The following is a 19919-nucleotide window of genomic DNA, read 5'->3' on the forward strand; positions in this document are numbered from 1 at the left end:
TGATGCGATGTAATAAAGTACTTGACCTTTGTTTCTGTATATTTCATCATGAAAGTGTGTGTGCTAGTGAGTCGATCCAGGGACTAGCACAGTAAACACAGAGATCGAACCCTAGTAAGGGGGAGGATCGCTTCATTTGAACCAGCAACCTTTGGAAGCCGGTGGACACATGCAAAATTAAGTTGGGCTAGAAAGTATCCAGCAAAGTGTTATCCTCTATACCACAATGAATTTGAGATGTTGCATGACACCGAGGTGATATGGGACCCGTTCAGTCAGGACGACATAGTCAATGTAGGTGGAGATGTCGGGTTGTCGGTGCAGTGCACATACGACTCCGGTATCTGGATGACGCGTTGCAAGCTAGTCTTCGCACATATGGTAGAGCCATACGAGCCTGAACGGGTCATGCGGCAGTTTGGTCTTTTCCAGGAGGTACCGCCGCCCCCTCCTAGAGGGATTTCACACGATGTCCATACGTAAGTTTGTAACTTTAAAAACATAATTCTATTTTATTTTCATTACATTGTACAATTATTATTGCATTTCAGGCAAACAAATCAAGGCAAGAACCGACACAACTGGCGACTAGCAAATCAAACTTGGATACAGGCTTGGAGCGATGCTTTAACCGACATTGTCGACGAAGCTAGGTAATCATGTATTGCGTTGTTTAATTTGGAAACATGTTCGATGCTAACATCATTCTCTTATAGAGGTTACGACCCGCGAACATACGAAGAATACTTGGAGTGGTACGTCCAAAGCACGCGCGTGAGGCTAACACAAGGTCCACCACAGGGGCCTACTGAGCTCACGCACCAACAGCAGCAGGAAAGCGGCATGGATCGTGCCATTGCGAGTCGTCGTGATGACACGGTACTTGTATATTCTTTGTATTTCCACGTATCTTCAATACTACAATCTAATTCAACACCATAACCACCATTTCTTAATTTTAGGTTGACAAGGCCAACAGTATCATGCTCGATGCACATGATATAATTAAAGAGAACCCACCAATACATCATCGCCTGAAGACAAAACTAAAAAATATTATGGACAATGCAAAGGACATTGTTGCCAATTGGAGTTGTGGCCGTGCCGATGACGTCAACTTACGCGCATACCACATGCCAGAAGTCCGGTCGGCACGACCGAGTGAGGCACGCTCTTCACGGCCCAGTGATGTGGAGGTACATGCAAGTTTTCGACTTATAATCTACATGCAAACCGCGCATCTGTATATTAAGTTATGTTTTCACAGACTGGTGGACGAGTAGACTCAACGTTGTTGCGTACGTCGTCGAGGACTCCTATACAACGGTCTATGTCCGGCGCTTCAAGATTACAAAATGTTACTCCTATACAGCGGTCTCGGTCCGGCGCTTCACGATTACAAAATGTGCAGGTTCGTCTCCATAGATATTGTATTCACATGTACACATCACTTCAATGGTCATTTTGTTTACTAATGCGCATATATATCTGTAACCGCAGTATGGCCTACAAACGACATGGGAAGAGAGCCCGCCACAAGGGACTACTGGAGGGACCATGGCAGGGTCCTCGTACAATGTATGATTTATTTTTTATCAAAATAAAATATGGATGTTGAGAATTCAATTTATTAATACAAACGATTTTCTTTAATAGGCCCAGTTCACTGCTGCCGGAGGGACCATGGCAGGATCCTCGTATGATCATGGCCATGGATATGAGGTACATGTATGAATTATTTTGATCAAAGTTAAGTACATAGGATGACAGAATTAATTGATATGTATGATTTTCCTCTAATAGGCCCATTTCACTACTCATGGTGAAGAAGACTGGGGTTGGCGGACGGGCGAGACTCATAACAAGTCCATCAGCAGATACCGTTCGAACTATTCCAAGGGTACTCCTATGGCGCACAGTCATCGCAGGCGGTTCACATTTCTTCATATCCACCACCAGAATCTACACAGCCTCATGATGCGGATTTTGTCGATTACTTTAGCGATGACCGTGATATTTCTCGTAGTCTTATTCATGAGACGCCAACAGTACCACAAGAGACAAACACAATCTCTGCACCAACCCACGAGCACCGTCACCACTCACTTACTCGGCCGATCACTGCGCACGAAAAAAAACAAAAGCACGGAAAACTACAACAGGGAGAGGGAGAGGAGAATGATTATGCTACTGTATGTAATGTATATCTTATGTTGCGACTTCTTTAAATAATTGTCATGGATGTCGACCAACTCTTTATAAATGACTTGATTATTTAATTTGCTGGAAGATATGATAACTTCGATTAAAAAACATCAAGGGATATTACAACAGAGATAGGGATTAAAAACAATACGGGATATTACAACAAAATACCGGAATTAAGATACGGTGCCGAAATTAAGATACGCTGCCGAACTTAAGATACAATGCTGAAATTAAGATACAGTGCAACTGAAACTACGATACATTGTGGGATTCTACTGAGTCCAGCGTGGCCATTTTCCCTTTCCCTTACCATCTGCAGCGTCTTCCTGCGCACGTCGCGCCCTCTCTCTCTTCCTCTCTCTCTCCGCCTCGCGAAGCTCCTTCTCTTCATGTTCCTTTTCCTCTTTCTTCTGGCGTTGCTCCTCTTGCCAGCGCTTCATCTTCTCCGCCGCCTCTTCACGACATGTCGCAGCATGGAATTTTTCCCATACTATTTTGTGGTCGTACTCAATGTCATATTTCGCACACGCTGGCTGCTCATGATCGATCCACTCTTAATACGAACAGAGGGGCGGAGGAGACTACAACACAAAAATATTATGGTCAATCATATGCAACAAACAACAAACTTGTCTCGTAGATGTTGGAACGCACCGGTGGTTGCTCGTACACGTTACGTTGTGGGGCCGGATCATGAGCATAATTTGCACACATGAAAAACCGCCGACCTTTAGTGTACGAGAAGGGATCATCCACGGTTTTTGCCTTGCAAAGATCGCCGCACCAGCACCTAGGAAATTCAACCCCTTCTTCCACCGTCGCGGGCATCTTCTTCTTCGGCATCGGATCAGGATCGGACGAAGCCATGCCTAACTTTGAAGGAACTACACGAATCAAACCAATGCAACACAAAAAATTAGAGCAACAAAAATACTTACTAACCTCCTTTCTTCTACCAGCAGCAACACAACCAAGAAACCAAGAAGAGCTAAAGAAGAGGCTAAGATTTGCTCGATGAAGACCCAAGTTAGCCCGAGTGAATCTTTTATAGCGCTAGTGGGTGCAACGGGGGCGGGCAAAAAGCTATTCCGCCAATGCAAATGGCCAAAAGGGCTTCACCTGGCAAGATTCGATTCTCTGCTGGTGGTGTCGCATCGCACGGAAAGAAAAGCGTTGTGGCTGCGCAGTCTCGTCGGGAGGAAGATGCTGACGTGGGAATTTTGGGGGCCTTCCGCCATGGCATTGGAGGGAAGGACCCTGGTGTCCTTTTGGCCGACATGCGCAGAGGACAGGGGGCCCTACTAGCTTAAAAAAGCCCATGCATAGGCTTTCCGTCAATGGGATTGGAAGAAAGGACTTTCTGCTTTTGGCATTGTCACGAAGCTTCGGCGTCCGGCTCAGTTGGCGGAAAGCTCTGCGTGGCGCCTTTTGGGCCTTCCGGCAGGCTATTTTTGTCAAATCTTTTGGAAAGAGGCTATTTTTTTCAAAATGGTGAGCGAGGGGGCTACTGCCGCAAAAAATTCGTTTTTGGCTGCCTGAGCCGTTCCTCATGGGTGTTGTGGCCACGCACACGCGGCTCGAGCCGAGGCCGTCCGACGTCTTCCTTGCCAGCTTCCCCAAGTCAGGCACCACTTGGCTCAAAGCCCTTGCCTTCGCCACGCTCAATCGAGCCAAGAACCCGCCTTGCGACCACCCGCTCCGCCACCGCAATTCTCACGATTGCGTCCAGTCCTTGGGGATGGCGCCGCGGCCTCGGAGGACGGAGGTGATGTGTTCGCGGAGCTCCTTTATTCTCCACGCGTGTTCTCCAGCCTCTGGGGGCCGGATCGTGTACATATGTCGGGACCCCAAAGACGCGCTCGTCTCCTTGTGGTTTTTCGCCAAGAAGATGGCGACCACCGCGGCTCGAGCCAACGACAACCCACGGCCACCAACATCATTCACGATCGAAGAGGCATTAGAGCTCTTTTGCGACGGCCGGTGTGTCGCTGGCCCGCAGTGGCAGCACGTCGTCGAGTACTGGGAGGAGAGCCGGAGGAGGCCTGACAAGGTGCTCTTCCTTCGGTACGAGCCAGGAAATGCTCAAAGACCCTATGAGCAAACGTGAGGAAGCTGGCGCATGTAGAGAGGGGGCTAACCTATCGTACGCTAAATATTTTGCTAGATGGTACTTCCTCTATTTCTAAATAGTGGTTTTATGTAAATTTGCACGATAGTAAAAATTAGGAACGGAGGGTGTAATAAATTGCACGATAGTAAAAATAGGCACGGAGGGAGTATTAAATTGCAGAGTAAAATACAACATTAGTTCATGAACTCAGCAAAACTGAACACTTTAGTCCACGAACTCGAAAAACGCACACTTAAACTCCTAAACTGGGACTACTGTGTCACTTTAGTCCAAAACGGTTCGTCCAGGCTTCAATATGCCACGTGGCCACCACGTCAGTTTCGGCCACAACCGCGGGCAGCTAGTTGATTTTCTTAGGATTTTTTTTTTTGCAAAATCATCATGCCCGAGCCGCTCGCAAGGGGCAAGGTGGCCTCGCCCAGACGGGGATCCTGACCCCTGAGAACCACGCCGTTGCAGCCAACGCCTCGCCTAAGGTTGTTATCAAACCCACAATGCTTAATTTTGACGAGAAGATGCCGGTGAAAAGGTGATCGAAGCCGACGTGGCGGACACGTGGTGGGATTAAGTCTCGCCGAACCCCGTTTTTGGACTAAAGTGACACAATAGATTTAAGTGTGCGTTTTGTTTTTTGCCGATTTCATGACTAAAATTGTCGCGGTTGCCTCCATGCTGCACCGGCCGCCCACCGGTACCATGAGAACGCTAAGAGGCATGCGGCCGTCGCCGCGAGAAGGACCACGGCGGCGGCGAGCGCCTTCGTCGATGGCGGGCAGTGGGTCCCGCTGCAATGCCCGTGCCCCGCCTCGGAGGAGGAGCCCGGCGTGATCTCCGGTGCGATGCCGGCGCTGAACGGCTGGGGACTGTCGGGGTCGATGAGGTCCGCTGGGGTGCACGGCCGGAGATCGGGGAGACCCATGCCGCACAAATCGGTGTTGTTCTCGTACTGGAATCCGCCCTCCAGCTTCAGCCAAAACGGGCTTACGAATTTAATTCGCCAAGAAAAATCGATTGAGACTAGCTCCTGCTGCTTGTGTTGTGTGGATTACCGGCGGGCACACTGCCGGTGAGCGAGTTATTCCTGACATCGAGAGCGGCGAGCAGAGGCAGCCATGGCGAAGGGAGAGAAGAGCAGAGGAGAAAAAAGAAGAACGAAAATATGCAGGGGCTTAATGCAAAAATGGGATGCGACCTGATAGCGGGCCCACCTATAAGAAAACATGTCAAACGCGTTTAATCTTCGATTTTAGACAAACTGAGAAGATTAGTCTGAAAAAGTGTGGTCAAACACGTTTAATCTTCGATTTTAGACAAACTGAGAAGATTAGTATGAAGAAGTGTGGTTCTTTTTTTTTTCTGGAAAAATAGGGCCACGCCCCTGTTCCATTCATCAGTGGACAAATGAAACATAAGTTCAGATATGTTATCTGCCTCAGCAGCCAGAGCAAACTCTCAGACCTACAGGTCAATACCAGCCCAAAAAACAAAAGCGCATTGCGCAGAACAACTTCATTACAGCAGAATGACGTAAAACAGAGGAGAAAGCCGGATAGGCGCACCACCAGGGAAACCAGAGATCGTCGTCGGGACAGAGCAAGCGAAGGACGCCTCATTATATGGGAGCAGCTTCCAGCAGGGACAGAGCCTGGATCCCTTGACTGGCGCGCAGCGTCAAGCTTGAGATTGCTTTCTTCTTCTTCGTCTCCAGGGCAGTCTTGGTGTCTCCATCGCCTTGTTCTCCAGGCTTCGCAAAGTGCATTCCCATGTGGCCGAATTTGCGCTTGAGCATAACACCTTCCATCGCCAGAGGTGTCGTAGGAGCATATGCCATAGTACCCATGCCAGACCAAGAAGTAGATCGAAAAAACATATTATTCCTGAATTTCCAGAGAATCCACAACAGAGCAGCATTAATCATATTAGGAATTTCATTATGTTTGTTCCCCATCCAGAGGGTTGCCACCTGTTCTAGATTTGCCCCAAGTTGTTTACCAGTCAGTTGGGCAATAAAGTCCCACATGGAAGTAGCTACAATACACTCAAAGAATAGATGATTTTCAGAGCAGGTTCATTACAGAACAAGCAAGATAAATCAGTGATTGTCTGTCTCTTAACTAGATTGTCCCTTGTTATGGAAAACCAGCCACAGAAAAGTTCTAACTCTGGGGGAATGTGGAGCTTCCACACTGATTGAATAAAAACTGGAGTAATTCCCCTGAAGTTTATGACAGCATAAAGAAGCGTGGTTCTGCGAGAAAATTAACGTAATGTGTGGTTCCGTGAGAAATTTGCCTCAGTTCTCTTCTTGAAATTTACTCAAGAAACAACGTATGCAATGTACTGCAAAACTTAGTAACACTGTCTGTGTCCTTGCTCGTTACAGAAATTGTTTACCCTGATTTTATGTGAGCTAGCATTACGAGCCAACTTTTCCTTCCGCTAATGCATTCCGGTTGTAAGGAACTTCTAGTGGCTAAATTTTAAATTTGGTGCTTGATAGGTTTTGGTCCCGTAGTTACTTACTGTTCTGATTTCAAGTAATGACAGCAGGTTTTCTATCGGTGCGTCAAACTAGCTTCCTTCTTTCCCTTTTCCTCTGATTCCTAAGTACTTGTAAGAACCTGGTTGAGTAAGTAATAATGGAAAGGGATAGCCCGGTTTCAGATTTCAAACAACCATATTTGACACCTAGCAATGTAGTGTATCAGCAGTTAAAATGGTGTTATGCAAAACAAAATAAACATATTCTAGAAAGTTACATGCAGTAAGAGCAGGCTACAATTACAAGATTGAACATTACTTGGAGGAGAGACAGAGGCCGCCCGAGAGAAGTGCTTTTCATCCGGCACGGGGAGATGCTCTTTTGACCCATGGGCAACGTGATGAAGCTGCCGGAGTTCATGGATTCGCTTTGTCCGAGGAGACGGCGGCGGGGTGGTGCAACACATCGTCGAGCTATGCAGCCACGACGTCCTGAGGTCTGAGGAACATATAGGTGAAAAAAAGTGGTACCCAGGAGTACATTCAGAATAAATCCTTCTTCAGGGGTGTGTCGCCGGGGACTGCTGCAACCACATGACACCGGCGATTGGCGACACGGCTGGACAAGATTGTCGAGGATGCCGTCGGGGCTCATGGTGAAACCTTCGACCTCAGGCTAAACCAAGCCACGAGACATAGCTAGCTAGGCCTGGTCAATGGCACCGACAGCCCGGAGCTCACAATCCGTTGTTTTCTCGCTGATCAGAATAGATTACTGAAGCAGACCAGGCAAATTCTGAGAGAATAAAAAGTACTCCCGTCATCTTGCTAGAGTGCAAGCGAGAACTAGCCAACTAGGTATTAACAAGCCATCGATTAATCTAACCTAAGTTATTCCCTATTAGCCATCGATTAATCTAATCTAAGCTATTCCCTATTGGGAGCGAAAGCTCGTGGAAATAAAGCATTCGTCAAAACTCGTAATAAGGTGCCAATCAGACAATCAGTCAATCATACAGCTAAAAAGTACTGGAATATATTGAGACCCTAAACTATTTTTCCAAGCATCTCGTGCACAATTATAGTACTCCCTCCGTCCACCAAAAGATGTTTCAAGTTTGTCAAAAATTGAATGTATCTAGATATGACTTAGTGTATATATGCATTCAAATTTGAGTAAATTTCACGAAACCACTGTTTTTGTGGTAGCCGTGTCGCTGAACCACAGCTAACGGAAAACCGTTCGCAGAACCACACATTTTGAATCAAATTGTCTTAGCCAGACCGAAAGCGAGTGGTTTGACGATTTTGCTTGTTTTCTTGCAGGTGTGCCCACCTGTTGTACGCCACGTCAGCCCCAACTCGACCTGACCCATTAGCCCGCGATTAAACCCCTATCCCCCTTCTCACTCCCGCAAGTTTTCGAGGCCTACATGGTGTCCGCCAGGTGGGCCCCACCGGTAAAAAAATAAAGCAAAACCGCCAAACCACCCGGTTTCGGGCTGGTTGAGACAACTTGACTCAAAATGTGTGGCTCTGCGAACGGTTTTATGTTAACTGTGATTCAGCGACACGACTGCCCCAAAAAACCGTGGTTTTACGAAATTTACTCTTCAAATTTACTCAAAGTTGAGACATCCTTTGTTGGACGAAGAAAGCATCACAACTCCAACCGCGCGCCAAGCATGGCCACCTAAAAAATGAAAGAAATGTAACGCCGGCCCTACGTAGAAACATAGAAACATGGCTACCGACACGCGGTTCGAGCCGAGGTCCTCCGACATCTTCCTCGCTAGCTTCCCCAAGCCGGCACCACCTGGCTCAAGGCCCTCGCCTTGACCACCGTCAACCGGGCTGAGCACACCCCGTGCAACCCGGACAACCCACTGAGGCACCACAACCCCCACGATTGTGTCGAGTTCTTGGAGGTGCCCTTAGCACGCTCTGTAGATAAAGGTGACGTGTTCATGACCGTCCCTTCACCGTGCGTGATCGCCACCCACATGCCCTACTCTATACTGCCGGGGCACAACACGGCAGAGAGCTCCGGAGGCCGGATCGTGTACATCCGCCGGAACCCCAAGGATGCATTCGTCTCCACATGGTTGTTCGCCAAGAAGATGGAAGCTGCCACAGCCGTCAAAAAGTCCATGCCACCAAGACCGTACACGAGTGAAGAGGCATTCGAACTCTTCTGGGACGGACGATGCGCCACTGGCCCACAGTGGCACTAGGTCGTCGGCTACTGGGAGGAGAGTCAGAGGCGTCCCGAGAAAGTGTTCTTCCTCCGGTACGAGGAAATGCTCCTGGACCCCGCGGGCAACGTGAGGAAGCTGGCAGAGTTCATGAGGTGCGCGTTCTCTGCCGAGGAGGAAGCGGCGGGCATGGTGCCGCACATTGTCGAGTTGTGCAGCCTCGACGTGCTGAAGAACATGGAGGTGAACAAGAATGGAGCCCAGGAATATGTTCAGAATGAGTCCTTCTTCCGGAAGGGTGTCGCCGGACATTGGAGCAACCACATGACGCCGGCGATGGCGGCAAGGCTGGACAAGATCGTCGAGGATGCGTTGCAAGGGTCAGGGTTCACGTTCACTGTCGGCGAGTCTGACTCACCTGGGTGATCCGCCGGAGCAGACAACCACTCAACGACCAGACCCACCTTCAACTTCAAGGCTTGAAGCAAGAAACAATGTATGCATTGCACGTGACTTGGGAGAAATCAATAAAAACTCTTCCCTATTAGGCAGCCACTCACCCCTATTAATTTCCCTACATGAACAAGGGCAAATCCAAATTAAAGGAGAAAAAAAATCATACCGACGTCATTTTATATTTTTTTAAGAGTGCTTTGTGTTCTAAAGACATTAGAAATCAAATCGGTTTTGCTATTTTTTTAGGCGACTAAGAAATAGTCGATGATAACAAACTTTTGATTCAATCATTGAGATTCATGTAAGATTAATGCAGGTCCGATGGATAAAAAAAATCTTCATTGGATGGCTACGATTGTCGATTGAGAAATAACTATTTCTTAAGCGACTGAGGAATAGACACTCCCGTCATGGGTGCGTACCTTGGCTCAGTTGTAGCGCCTGCGCTGCAGTTTTTTCGATGTCAGTCAACGTTGTAAATCATACACTTGACATTATATTCTAGATAAACTTTACCAAAGTTGTGGCGACCAATTTTTCTCAGGCATTTTCTTTTTTCTTCACTTCCCACTGTTTGGCTAACAAAAGTGTCGGCAAGCTTGTACTGAGGGTGATGTATAGTGCACAAACTCTACTTCATACTGTAATAAACTATCAACTGCATGCATGCCAGACATAAGGCATAAGTAGGTACAGTACCAATCAAATTATCAAAACAGTTCAAAAAAACAAGGGATCAGTACCAATCATGCTGTTGAAAAATGAACTATACTCCACTACTAAGAATATATTCGGAACGAAAGCTCGTGCAAATAAACTAAGGCATAATCGAGCGTAGGTGCCAATCATACTGCTAAAACTAGTATTGAGCCATTGAAAACAGCTCCCCGCGGCAAGCGTGATCAACTAAAAAAAATGCATGAGATGTACTGTAAACCAGCTCCATGCCTCCATGTACAAATATATGGCAGGAAGCAACGCCAATGCACCTAACACCACCCAACAATGGCTGCTCCCGACGAAGACATGGCCGAGCTCGCGATCCCCTCGCTGCCACTCGAGACGCGGTGCCCTCCGTCCCCGCTCAGGCAGTGCAACGGCTTCTAGATGCCCGAGCCGTTCCTCCCGGGCATCCTAGGTGCACACAAGCGATTCGAGCCAAGGCCGTCCGATGTCTTCCTCGCCAGCTTCCCCAAGTCCGGCACCACTTGGCTCATGGCCCTCACCTTCACCACGCTCAACCGGACTAAGCACCCGCCGTGCGACCCCGACCACCCGCTCCGTCATCGTAATCCTCACGACTGCGTCAAGTTCTTGGAGATGGCCTTCTCGCTCTCGGGAGACAAAGGCAATGTTTTCGCAGAGCTCCCTTCGCGGCGGGTGATCGCCACCCACATGCCTTACTCCCTCCTACCGGAGTGCATCACGGCAAAGGGCTCTGGACGCGGGATCGTGTACATTTGTCGAGACCCCAAGGACGCGCTTGTCTCCATGTGGTTGTTCACCAAGAAGAAGATGGCGGCAATTGTAGCTGGATCCAACGACGAGGACAAACCACCGGCGGCAACGTCGTTCACGATTGAGGAGGCATTCGAGCTCTTCTGCGACGGCCGGTGCATCTGCGGCCCGCAGTGGCATCATGTTGTTGGCTACTGGGAGGAAAGCCGGAAAAGGCCCGAGAAGGTGCTCTTCCTCCGGTACGAGGAAATGCTCCGTGATCCTGTAGGCAACGTGAGGAAGCTGGCGGAGTTCATGGGGTGCACGTTCTCCGACGAGGAGGAGGCGGCAGGGGTGGTGGAGCAAATCGTTGAGTTGTGCAGTATTGACGTCCTAAAGAACGTGGAAGTCAACAAGAATGGTACTCAGGAGTTCGTCAAGAACGAGTCTTTCTTTCGGAAAGGGGTGGCTGGGGATTGGAGTAACCACATGACGCCGGTGATGGCGGCACGGCTGGACAAGATCGTCGAGGACGCGTTGCAAGGGTCTGGGTTTACGTTCCTCGCTGGGCCTGTATGATCTATCGAGCATCTGGAGGTGTATGTGAGCTTCATTGGACACGAGTGTTTTGTGGTGGTGGCGCGAGACTTGTTCAGCCATCATGGATGTCGTTAAGCTTCCAAGTGATGGACAATGTGGTGTTTGTGATATCTTTTTTTTTTCCTCTGACTTTTTTTTGAGCGATTTTTTTTCCTCTGACTGTGAACTAGTGGTTGTTCTGTTGGGTTCTTAACTTCTTATTCCCGGCCGGTTAATGGAGAAACCGAAAGAACCGAGTAGCCCCCGCGGGCCTAGCCTATTCTCTTCTGCCTTCACATTCAGGCCCAGCCCATTCTCTAAGGCATTCACGTTGCTGGCCCAGCCAAGAGAGTGTATTTTCTCAATGCACAAAAGCCAGCCGCCGCGCACCGTTTCTGAGCCAGACTCCTCCGTCCATCGGTTGATTCCATTGCCAGTTTCCCACTAGCCCACTCGCGGCGCCTGCCTCCAGAACCGGAGAACACTCCCTGTTCGAATCCGGGTGTGTTCTGCCCTAGCAAGCGCTAATTCATGTTCGTGACGGACTCCCAACACGACTGCATCTCGATCCTCTGTTACCGATATCGACAATCCTTCCAAGGCATGGATTCGATCGATCGATCGAAGAGAGCTAGCGAATCAGCAATGGCAGCGGCGCTTCAGAACGCGGCGGCGAGGCTCGGCGGCCTCCGCGCACTCCAGCGAACGCAGGCGGCGGCGATCATCTCAGAGGAGCGACGGCAGGTCCCGACGAGGCTCGTCCACTGCAGGGTGCGTTCCGTACTTCCGTGCAGAATTAACATCTCTTCATATCGTTTTCTCCCTCGATAATACTACCCCTGGATCCATCTACTCCCTATGTCCGCAAATAAATGTACATTTAGTTTTGTCTTAAGTCAAAGATATTAAACTTTGACCAATTTGTTTGGAAAACATTCATGGCACTCTTTGGATTGCAGGATTGCAAAGTCATATGGATCGAAAAAACATAGAATTGAAATGCCATGGCATTTTGTATACCGCAGGGATTCAAAACATAGGAATTGTTAAAAAAAAGTGTTTGGATATTTCATAGAAAAAACATAGGAATTTTGAGACTAGATGAAGTAAGAGAGGAGAGAGATAGAGAGAAGGTGCATGGAAACTTTAAAAAGAAATTTTCAAAGAGGTTAGACCTCCTGCTTGGATTCCTCCAAGATTTAGAGGAAAGAATCCTATCCTATGAAATTCATTTGGTGCAAATCCTATGATCCAAATGGCATCTATAGGAATTATTCCTTGGGGTTGGAATCTTCTATTTTTCCTTTGAAAATCCTATGATCCGTTTTGAAATATAGTTTCATAATATACCGATTTAATGTCATATATGTTGCTATCTTTTTCAATAATGTTGGTCAAACCTAGAAAAGTTTGACTTAGGACGAATCTAAAAATACACTTATTCGTGGACGGAGGGAGTACGTACCTGTAACTTGCAAAATTGAAACGGCAAAACTGAATATATTCATCTTCCTATAGCATCTTCAAACCTGCTACTTCCTCCGTCCAACAAAGGATGTCTCAGTTTTAAATAAAATTGAATGCATCTATACACTAAATCATGTCTAGATACATCCAAATTTTGACAAACTTGAGACATTTTTTGTTGGACGGAGAGAGTACCTAGTTTTCATGTTTAATTAGTGAAGTAACTCGCAATTCGCAAATACAGTTAACCCATGCACAACTTATAAGGTTGCATTGCATTTGCATCCATGTTTGCCTCCTATCATTCTACTTCCTCCATCACAAATTAAGTGATTCAAATTTATCCAAATATGCATGTATCTGTATCTAGAAAATGTCTAGATACATGTAATATTTCGGTATTTAATATGGAACGGAGGGAGTAGTTAGCAGCCCACGATACACTGGCCACTGGGTACAGTACATTGCACTTGGGATCCATGAATCTTTTTGGTACTCTTCCCTATTATTATTCTTTTTTACCCGTGAACTCACTCGACCGATCTTTTGTGTGCTTGTGCAAAATTAACCTGCTGCGTATATCCAGCCCTGCACCATGGACGAGAAGAAAGACGCGGCGATTCGCTTAGGACAAATCCAGGAGTTACGAAGCAGTACAAGGTTCCTCTCAGGATAGCCTGGGCGAACCAACTGCTCCTGGAGCTGCTTTCTGTGCAAGTCAAGCCTAGATCCAATGACCCCCACTGGTATATATATGCCTCAGACATCACATTTGCACATTTGTATGCATAGATATATACTTCCCCCCTTATTTCATACATCTGATGCTTCTTACATCATCTGACACATGTAGGCGCTCGTGTCGAAATACGCGGATAATGAATCATTTCTTGTGGATAGTTGGCGCATATACGAGCTGCAGTATCTTTGCAGATGGTTTCATATGGTGTGTTGAAGAAGTAGAAGATGCAGGAAGGAAAAATATAGAAAGGGTGAAGAAGTTAGTCATGGACCGGTGGAACAAGCAAGATTAGTGGAGTCAGTCTGAAAGATGATCTGATGCAGAGGTGGGGGTCGAGTTCTTCAGAAATAAAGAATCAAATATGCATGAGTATCCTAGTACTCCCTCTGTCCCATAGTTCTTGTCGAAATATTACATGTATCTGGACGTTTTTTAAGAATAGATACATCATTTTTTGAACAAATTTGAGACAAGAATTATGGAACGGTTTTTTCAAGACTTCCGCCATCTGAGATGCGATGCGGCGTTCAGTACGTTTAATCATTATTATAAATAGATATGCGTTGGTGGCTGGATATTTTTTTCGAAAAGAAGGAACCTCCGGCCTACACACATACACATTTTATTGATTTATTTAACATCATTTGGAAGAGCTGAAGACGGCTATGCCACTTCCAATTGAGGCGGTTGCGGAGGTGGTGACAAAGAGGGAGCGGAGAGATTGAATGAAAAGCAGTCCATTAAATTATAGGTATATGCACGAAATGCATGTGTAAAACAAGCAATACGTGTGCCGTACGTACATTACGTACTCCTACCCAAGATAGGGATCCTAGCCCACACGTGCTAGCTATTAATCATCGGATTCATAATTAATTCCACAAGTTTTTTCGGGGAAATGATACGTCAAGGTTGTCATTTTACTGCTGCTGCTGCTACTACGAGTCCTATCTCATCTCATCTCATCGGTTTCGGACTTTCGGTGGGTTGCCATGCGCGGCTGCAGGTGTCCGCATGCACATCACACGGATTAGATCCGCCGGCAGCACACGTACTAACGTAAGGAAGCTCGATCAAGCTCGCGTGTAAGTGTGGATTAATTCCAAGTGTTTTTGATAGGGACTAGCTAGCTTCCTCCTCGAAACCAAGTGATCGACAGCAGCTAGCTAGCTATAGTGCGCTGGAGTACATAGCACAAGTAGTGGCTCGCGTGGACGCCGCGGAAGACATCGAGCTCGTTGTTACCAATGATCTGTTTTGGAGCCAGATGCCTGCCTGCATGCACAACGGCCGGTCGGTCGGGTCAAGGATCCCTGCGCGCTTTGTTTCGTGGCAAAGGGTCGGGTAGGGGTAAAGTGCCATGCATGCATATGAATTGTTCGGTAATCGTATAAAGAGCCCGATTTCAATAAGCAATTTATATATCGATCACTCCTGAATAATAAATCTATTCAATAGTTCTAGTTTAGGGATATAGTATAACCATATCCGTAACCAAAACGTCCTCTCTCACAGGCCACACGCTCCCTCGACTGGACCAAAATCCCTCCATCCATCCACGTAACCCAAAAAAGCACTTCTCTCATACTGTACTCCGCCATAAACTGAAATCCCACCTCGCGTCGGTCCTTTTCGACTTTCCGTGGCCTCCTACAATCGCCATCCACCCATCCATCCTTGTACGCCTCGCTCTCATCACTCATCAGTTTACACACAAAACTCCCCCCTCTCGTTTTCGCTAGCCAGTACGAACAATCCGGTACACGCAATTGTTATCCCCGGAACTACTCTCACGGCCGCGTGACACATGGCACGCCCCCCGGGGCTCGCTCGCGAGCAGCTACCTAGCCGTACGGCTCACAGACTACAAAAAGCTGGGGGCAAGCTGGCAGGACCAGCTGGCAGCAGGACACGGCGGCAGCTGTTTAATTTTTGGAGTTTGAAGACGCAACCGCTTTGCTGCTGCGGTTTGTTTGTCTGTCTGCTGTCGATGCCATCGTCAAGTGGCGCCATCTCATTGGCTGGAGAATTAGGAGGAGAAGGAGACGTAGTACGTCATCATGAAATTCGTGGCGACGTGTCAGGCTTGGGCCAGTTGGAAGAGGAAATTGTGCATGGGGGGAGAAGGAGAAATTGCAAGGGACACGCACCAGGTTTAGCTCGTAGGAGGTCGACACATGGTCCCCGGTGACAGTTCTTAGGATTTTTTTTCTGTTTGTCAGATTTTGTTTGAGAGGTCTTTTGGCAGCTAGTATGACTCGCATTTGATATTTAATTCCACGTGTCGCCCATGTACCTAAAATGTCGGGTCATCAACATCGAAAGATATGTTGAGGTTTTGAATACTAGTATGTGTAAGAAGCTAGAAGAGAATCTACATGTATTGAATAATTTATAGTGGGCATCAAACCCTAAGGTATATCCACGGATGGTAACAAGAACCAAGATATCTTCTTAGGTTTTTCTGCATCATACCCTAAGGGAAAAAGAGCTCAGGATATGCAACTCATGCATTTTTTTTTTGAAGAGCATGTTCTCTTTACATGTACACAAATCTCTAGAAACTCTAAAGGAGGGAGAATTGACGGTTTGTTACCGCCTCTACGTGCCTCGATCCTTGTCATCAGCATGCCTTAATCTTGTCTTTGGTTGATTTTTTTCCTTCTCCCTTCGTGTGCCGCCTCCCTCTCCCTTCTGGCGCGGCCCCCTTCCCTCTCCCGTCCAGCGCCCACCTTCCTGGCAGTTCGTGAGGCTTGACATCAGTATATCATTAAGCACCCAATGATTTGATAAACGAGAAGTCAACAACCAGTCTTCCACCCTTATGCAACAATAATACTAACCTAAAACGATTGATTTGTTTTTGCATGTAAGCACTCAATGCTCTGCGCATTACACTATTAGTATTTCTCAAAACATCATTTTCGTACTAATGAAAACCAATTGACAAATCCTCAAAAATAAAAAGAACCGATTGACAAATCAGCGCAGAACAAGAAGAACAAGTGTGCGTTGGGGCGTTGGGGGTGGCGTGGGCGTAGCAGAACCCATCCGGAGGGGACAAAGAAATGATAGGAGAGCCACGCGGACCCCTCCAGCAGCAGAGACGGGAAGACCTGTCCGATACGGCTCTCTCCGGCCAATCCCCTTTCCCCACCTCGCTCGCTCGCTCGCTGCTTTCTTCTTCTTCCCCTGCCTTCCTTCCTTCCCTTTCCTTTCCTTTTTTCCTTTCCCCTCCCAGGACATGACACGCGCGCGCGCCATTCCCCTCCTCTCCTCTCCGCTCCACCCACCTAGGTCCGCGCCTATAGCTACACGCCGCATCTTCTTCCTGCGGCTGCAGCCACTTGTGCGTGCGTGAGCTTCTCTCTGCGTGTTCGTGTTGTGTTGTGTGTGTGTGTCTCTGTCTGTAGCGGCGGCTGAGGTGCTGGTTGTGTTTGGGGTGAAGAGGGCGGGCGGGCGGAGGGTGTGGTTTTTTGGGCGGCCGAGATGGCGGCGGCGGAGGCGATCTGCGCGGAGGACGAGGCGGCGTGCGCGGGCGGGATCGAGAGGCTGGATCTCGGCGACGGGAGGGCGGCGCTCGTGGCGGGGGGCAAGAGGAGCGTGTACCTGATGGAGTGCGAGCCGGTGTGGGGCTGCGTCGCCACGCCGGGCCGCGGCGGGGAGATGGAGGACGCGTGCGCCGCCGTCCCGCGCTTCGCCGACGTGCCCGTGCGCCTGCTCGCCAGGCGGCAGGACCTGGAGGGGCTCGGGCTCGACGCCGACGCGCTCCGCCTGCCCGCGCACCTCTTCGCCGTCTTCGACGGCCACGGCGGCGCCGAGGTACGCGCGGGCTTGGGCAAAACGATTGGGATGCGTTGGATGATCGATTCGTCGCCGCTGCTAGCCTGCCCCTGCCCCGTGATTTGACGATCTGTGGGTGGCTTCTTCGTGTTTGTCCTGCAGGTGGCCAACTATTGCCGGGAGAGGCTCCACGACGTCCTGAGCAAGGAGCTGAGGAGGCCCAGTAAGGATTTGTGGGAGATGAGCGATGTGGACATGAAGGAGCACTGGGAAGAGCTCTTCACCAAATGTTTCCAGAGAGTAGACGACGAGGTGTCAGGCCGAGCAAGCAGGCTGGTCGATGGTTTCCCGGAGCCCCGGTCAGAACCGATTGCAGCGGAGAACGTCGGCTCGACTGCGGTCGTCGTGGTCGTGTGCTCCTCTCATGTCGTGGTCGCAAACTGCGGCGATTCGCGTATCGTGCTTTCGCGCGGGAAGGAGCCCGTGGCGCTTTCAATTGATCATAAGGTAGAATAAGGTTTTTTGTGAGGGTGGGTGACGACACGTGTTCTACTGTTTTGGGCTCATATTATCATGCCTTGTTGTTTCAGCCTGACAGGAAGGATGAGCGAGCCAGGATTGAGGCTGCGGGAGGCAAGGTCATCCAGTGGAATGGTTCCCGGGTGTCCGGTATACTTGCCATGTCACGATCAATAGGTGTGCATACTTGTTCCTGTACCAGATTTATGTTGTACTAGCACATTTGCTAGTTTTTAGATCAAACGAATTGTACGGCATGCACCATAATAAGGACATACACATGATGCTAGTTATAGCAACATCAGAGCGTGATATAAAATTACTTGATCCGGTGCATAGAAGTGATATTCTGCGGTTGCTCTGTTTTGAGATGGAAATAGTAGTGCTGTCGGTATTAATTCTCGTTGTATGCTACCATGCTAAGATCCGTCATGTATGGAAGATGAAGTCCCAAGTTTTTGGGTGTCACTTGTTTGTCGTAGTTCTGGTCATTTATGAAAGCATATGAAAATCAGACAGCACATTGTCTCCTATTTCGTCTCTCTGCAAAAAAAAATCATGTCTATTTTATGAGGTCAGATATTTCCTTTTGCCGGCTTATTTATTAGGTTATCTGTTCTTTTATATAACGAATGAAATGTTTTACTTTAAAATATCGACAATTTGAGTTACGGTGTGTTTTTATCCAACATATAAAGTATGTAGGACTTAACTCTTCTTGCAATCTTGTTACGGTGATGACTGTCTGGATATTGCCACTAATCCTGCTGTTGGACTTGAATAATGAGCTTAAATGTACCTCTGTGATAGAATCGAGTTTGAAGATGTGATTAAGAAAAGAAGATACCTTGTATGCTGATGTGATTAAGAAAAGATGTCACCTGCCAAGTAGAAAAGGCATCTTTTATCCGAGCAATAAAGGTACCTTAGTTCATGCAAGTGGCACTTGCAGCTTGGACCATGGCTAATACTGGGTCTTAGTTGTATCTGTTCACATCTCTTGTGCCATTCAGATGAGATACAGTGCAAACATTTGGACAACATTGTTCCTCCAATTTCAACTGAAAATTTAGTTGAACCAATGATAGTTCAGCTGATTTCTTTGTGCATTGGATAGCATTTGTCCAAATTTGTTGCATCCTCACATAACTTAAACGGGAAATTGCTGATGTTGCAGGTGACCGATATTTGAAGCCATTTGTCATATCAAAACCAGAAGTGACAGTTGTTCCTCGGGCAAAAGATGATGACTGCCTCATTTTGGCGAGTGATGGGCTGTGGGACGTCGTGTCGAATGAAGAAGCATGCAAAGCTGCGCGCCGGCAAATCCAGCAGTGGCACAAGAATAACAGTGTTGCGACACCATTGTCTCATGAAGGTGATGGATCCACCGATCCTGCCGCGCAAGCAGCAGCGGATTATCTCGTGAGGCTTGCACTGAAGAAAGGAAGTGGGGACAATATCAGTGTAATTGTGGTTGACTTGAAACCTCGGAGGAAAGCCAAGAACAATTCCTGACATGGCCACAATAAACCTGGGCAGCTGACCTTGATCTGTCCAAGAGTTCATACTAGTCGGTCTTCTTAGACTTGACCCACCTTTTTTTGTTGGGATTCAAGAATTGTACATGTATATGCTAGATGTATTTTTTTCCCTAGGGGGTTATGCTTAATTGTATCCCCATTTTGGATTCATGTGGTCAAAATCTTCTTGGATCAGCTTCGGTCTTCAGCCCTGGCAGGCACATCCTTTGCTGTCGTGTACAATATTTGAAACTTGCCAAGCGGCTGAGACGACGCTAAGATTAACATGCTGTTAGTATTGTCACCTTTCCTGAATTAAAGTTTGCTGCTCAGTCTTATATTCCTATATCAGGCACGTCCTTTGCTATCGTGTCCAATATTTGAACTTGCCAAGCGGC

The 19919-nt window shown here is 47.8% G+C and overlaps 2 protein-coding genes and 3 pseudogenes across 2 annotated transcripts; all 5 read left to right on the forward strand.

Moving 5' to 3' along the window:
- Positions 1 to 237: 237 nt before the first annotated feature.
- Positions 238 to 2309, forward strand: LOC100835706. Its single transcript, XM_024458759.1, has 9 exons — positions 238 to 479; positions 552 to 653; positions 717 to 879; positions 963 to 1196; positions 1268 to 1411; positions 1501 to 1578; positions 1657 to 1722; positions 1804 to 1931; positions 2291 to 2309. The coding sequence occupies exons 1-9, from the start codon at positions 238 to 240 to the stop codon at positions 2307 to 2309; spliced, it is 1176 nt and encodes a 391-aa protein (XP_024314527.1).
- A 1217-nt stretch (positions 2310 to 3526) lies between these two features.
- LOC100836016 lies at positions 3527 to 4394 on the forward strand (annotated as a pseudogene).
- Positions 4395 to 8563: 4169 nt separating this feature from the next.
- On the forward strand, positions 8564 to 9441 carry LOC112268513 (annotated as a pseudogene).
- A 965-nt stretch (positions 9442 to 10406) lies between these two features.
- Positions 10407 to 11756, forward strand: LOC100836325 (annotated as a pseudogene).
- A 5429-nt stretch (positions 11757 to 17185) lies between these two features.
- Positions 17186 to 19516, forward strand: LOC100830931 (probable protein phosphatase 2C 50). The gene is given in 4 exon segments (NM_001317885.1): positions 17186 to 17518; positions 17642 to 17986; positions 18070 to 18175; positions 19176 to 19516. Coding segments are annotated over 4 exon segments (1125 nt in total).
- Positions 19517 to 19919: the final 403 nt, after the last annotated feature.

Source organism: Brachypodium distachyon, chromosome 2 (genome assembly GCF_000005505.3).
Source record: "Brachypodium distachyon strain Bd21 chromosome 2, Brachypodium_distachyon_v3.0, whole genome shotgun sequence".
Lineage (NCBI taxonomy): Eukaryota > Viridiplantae > Streptophyta > Magnoliopsida > Poales > Poaceae > Brachypodium > Brachypodium distachyon.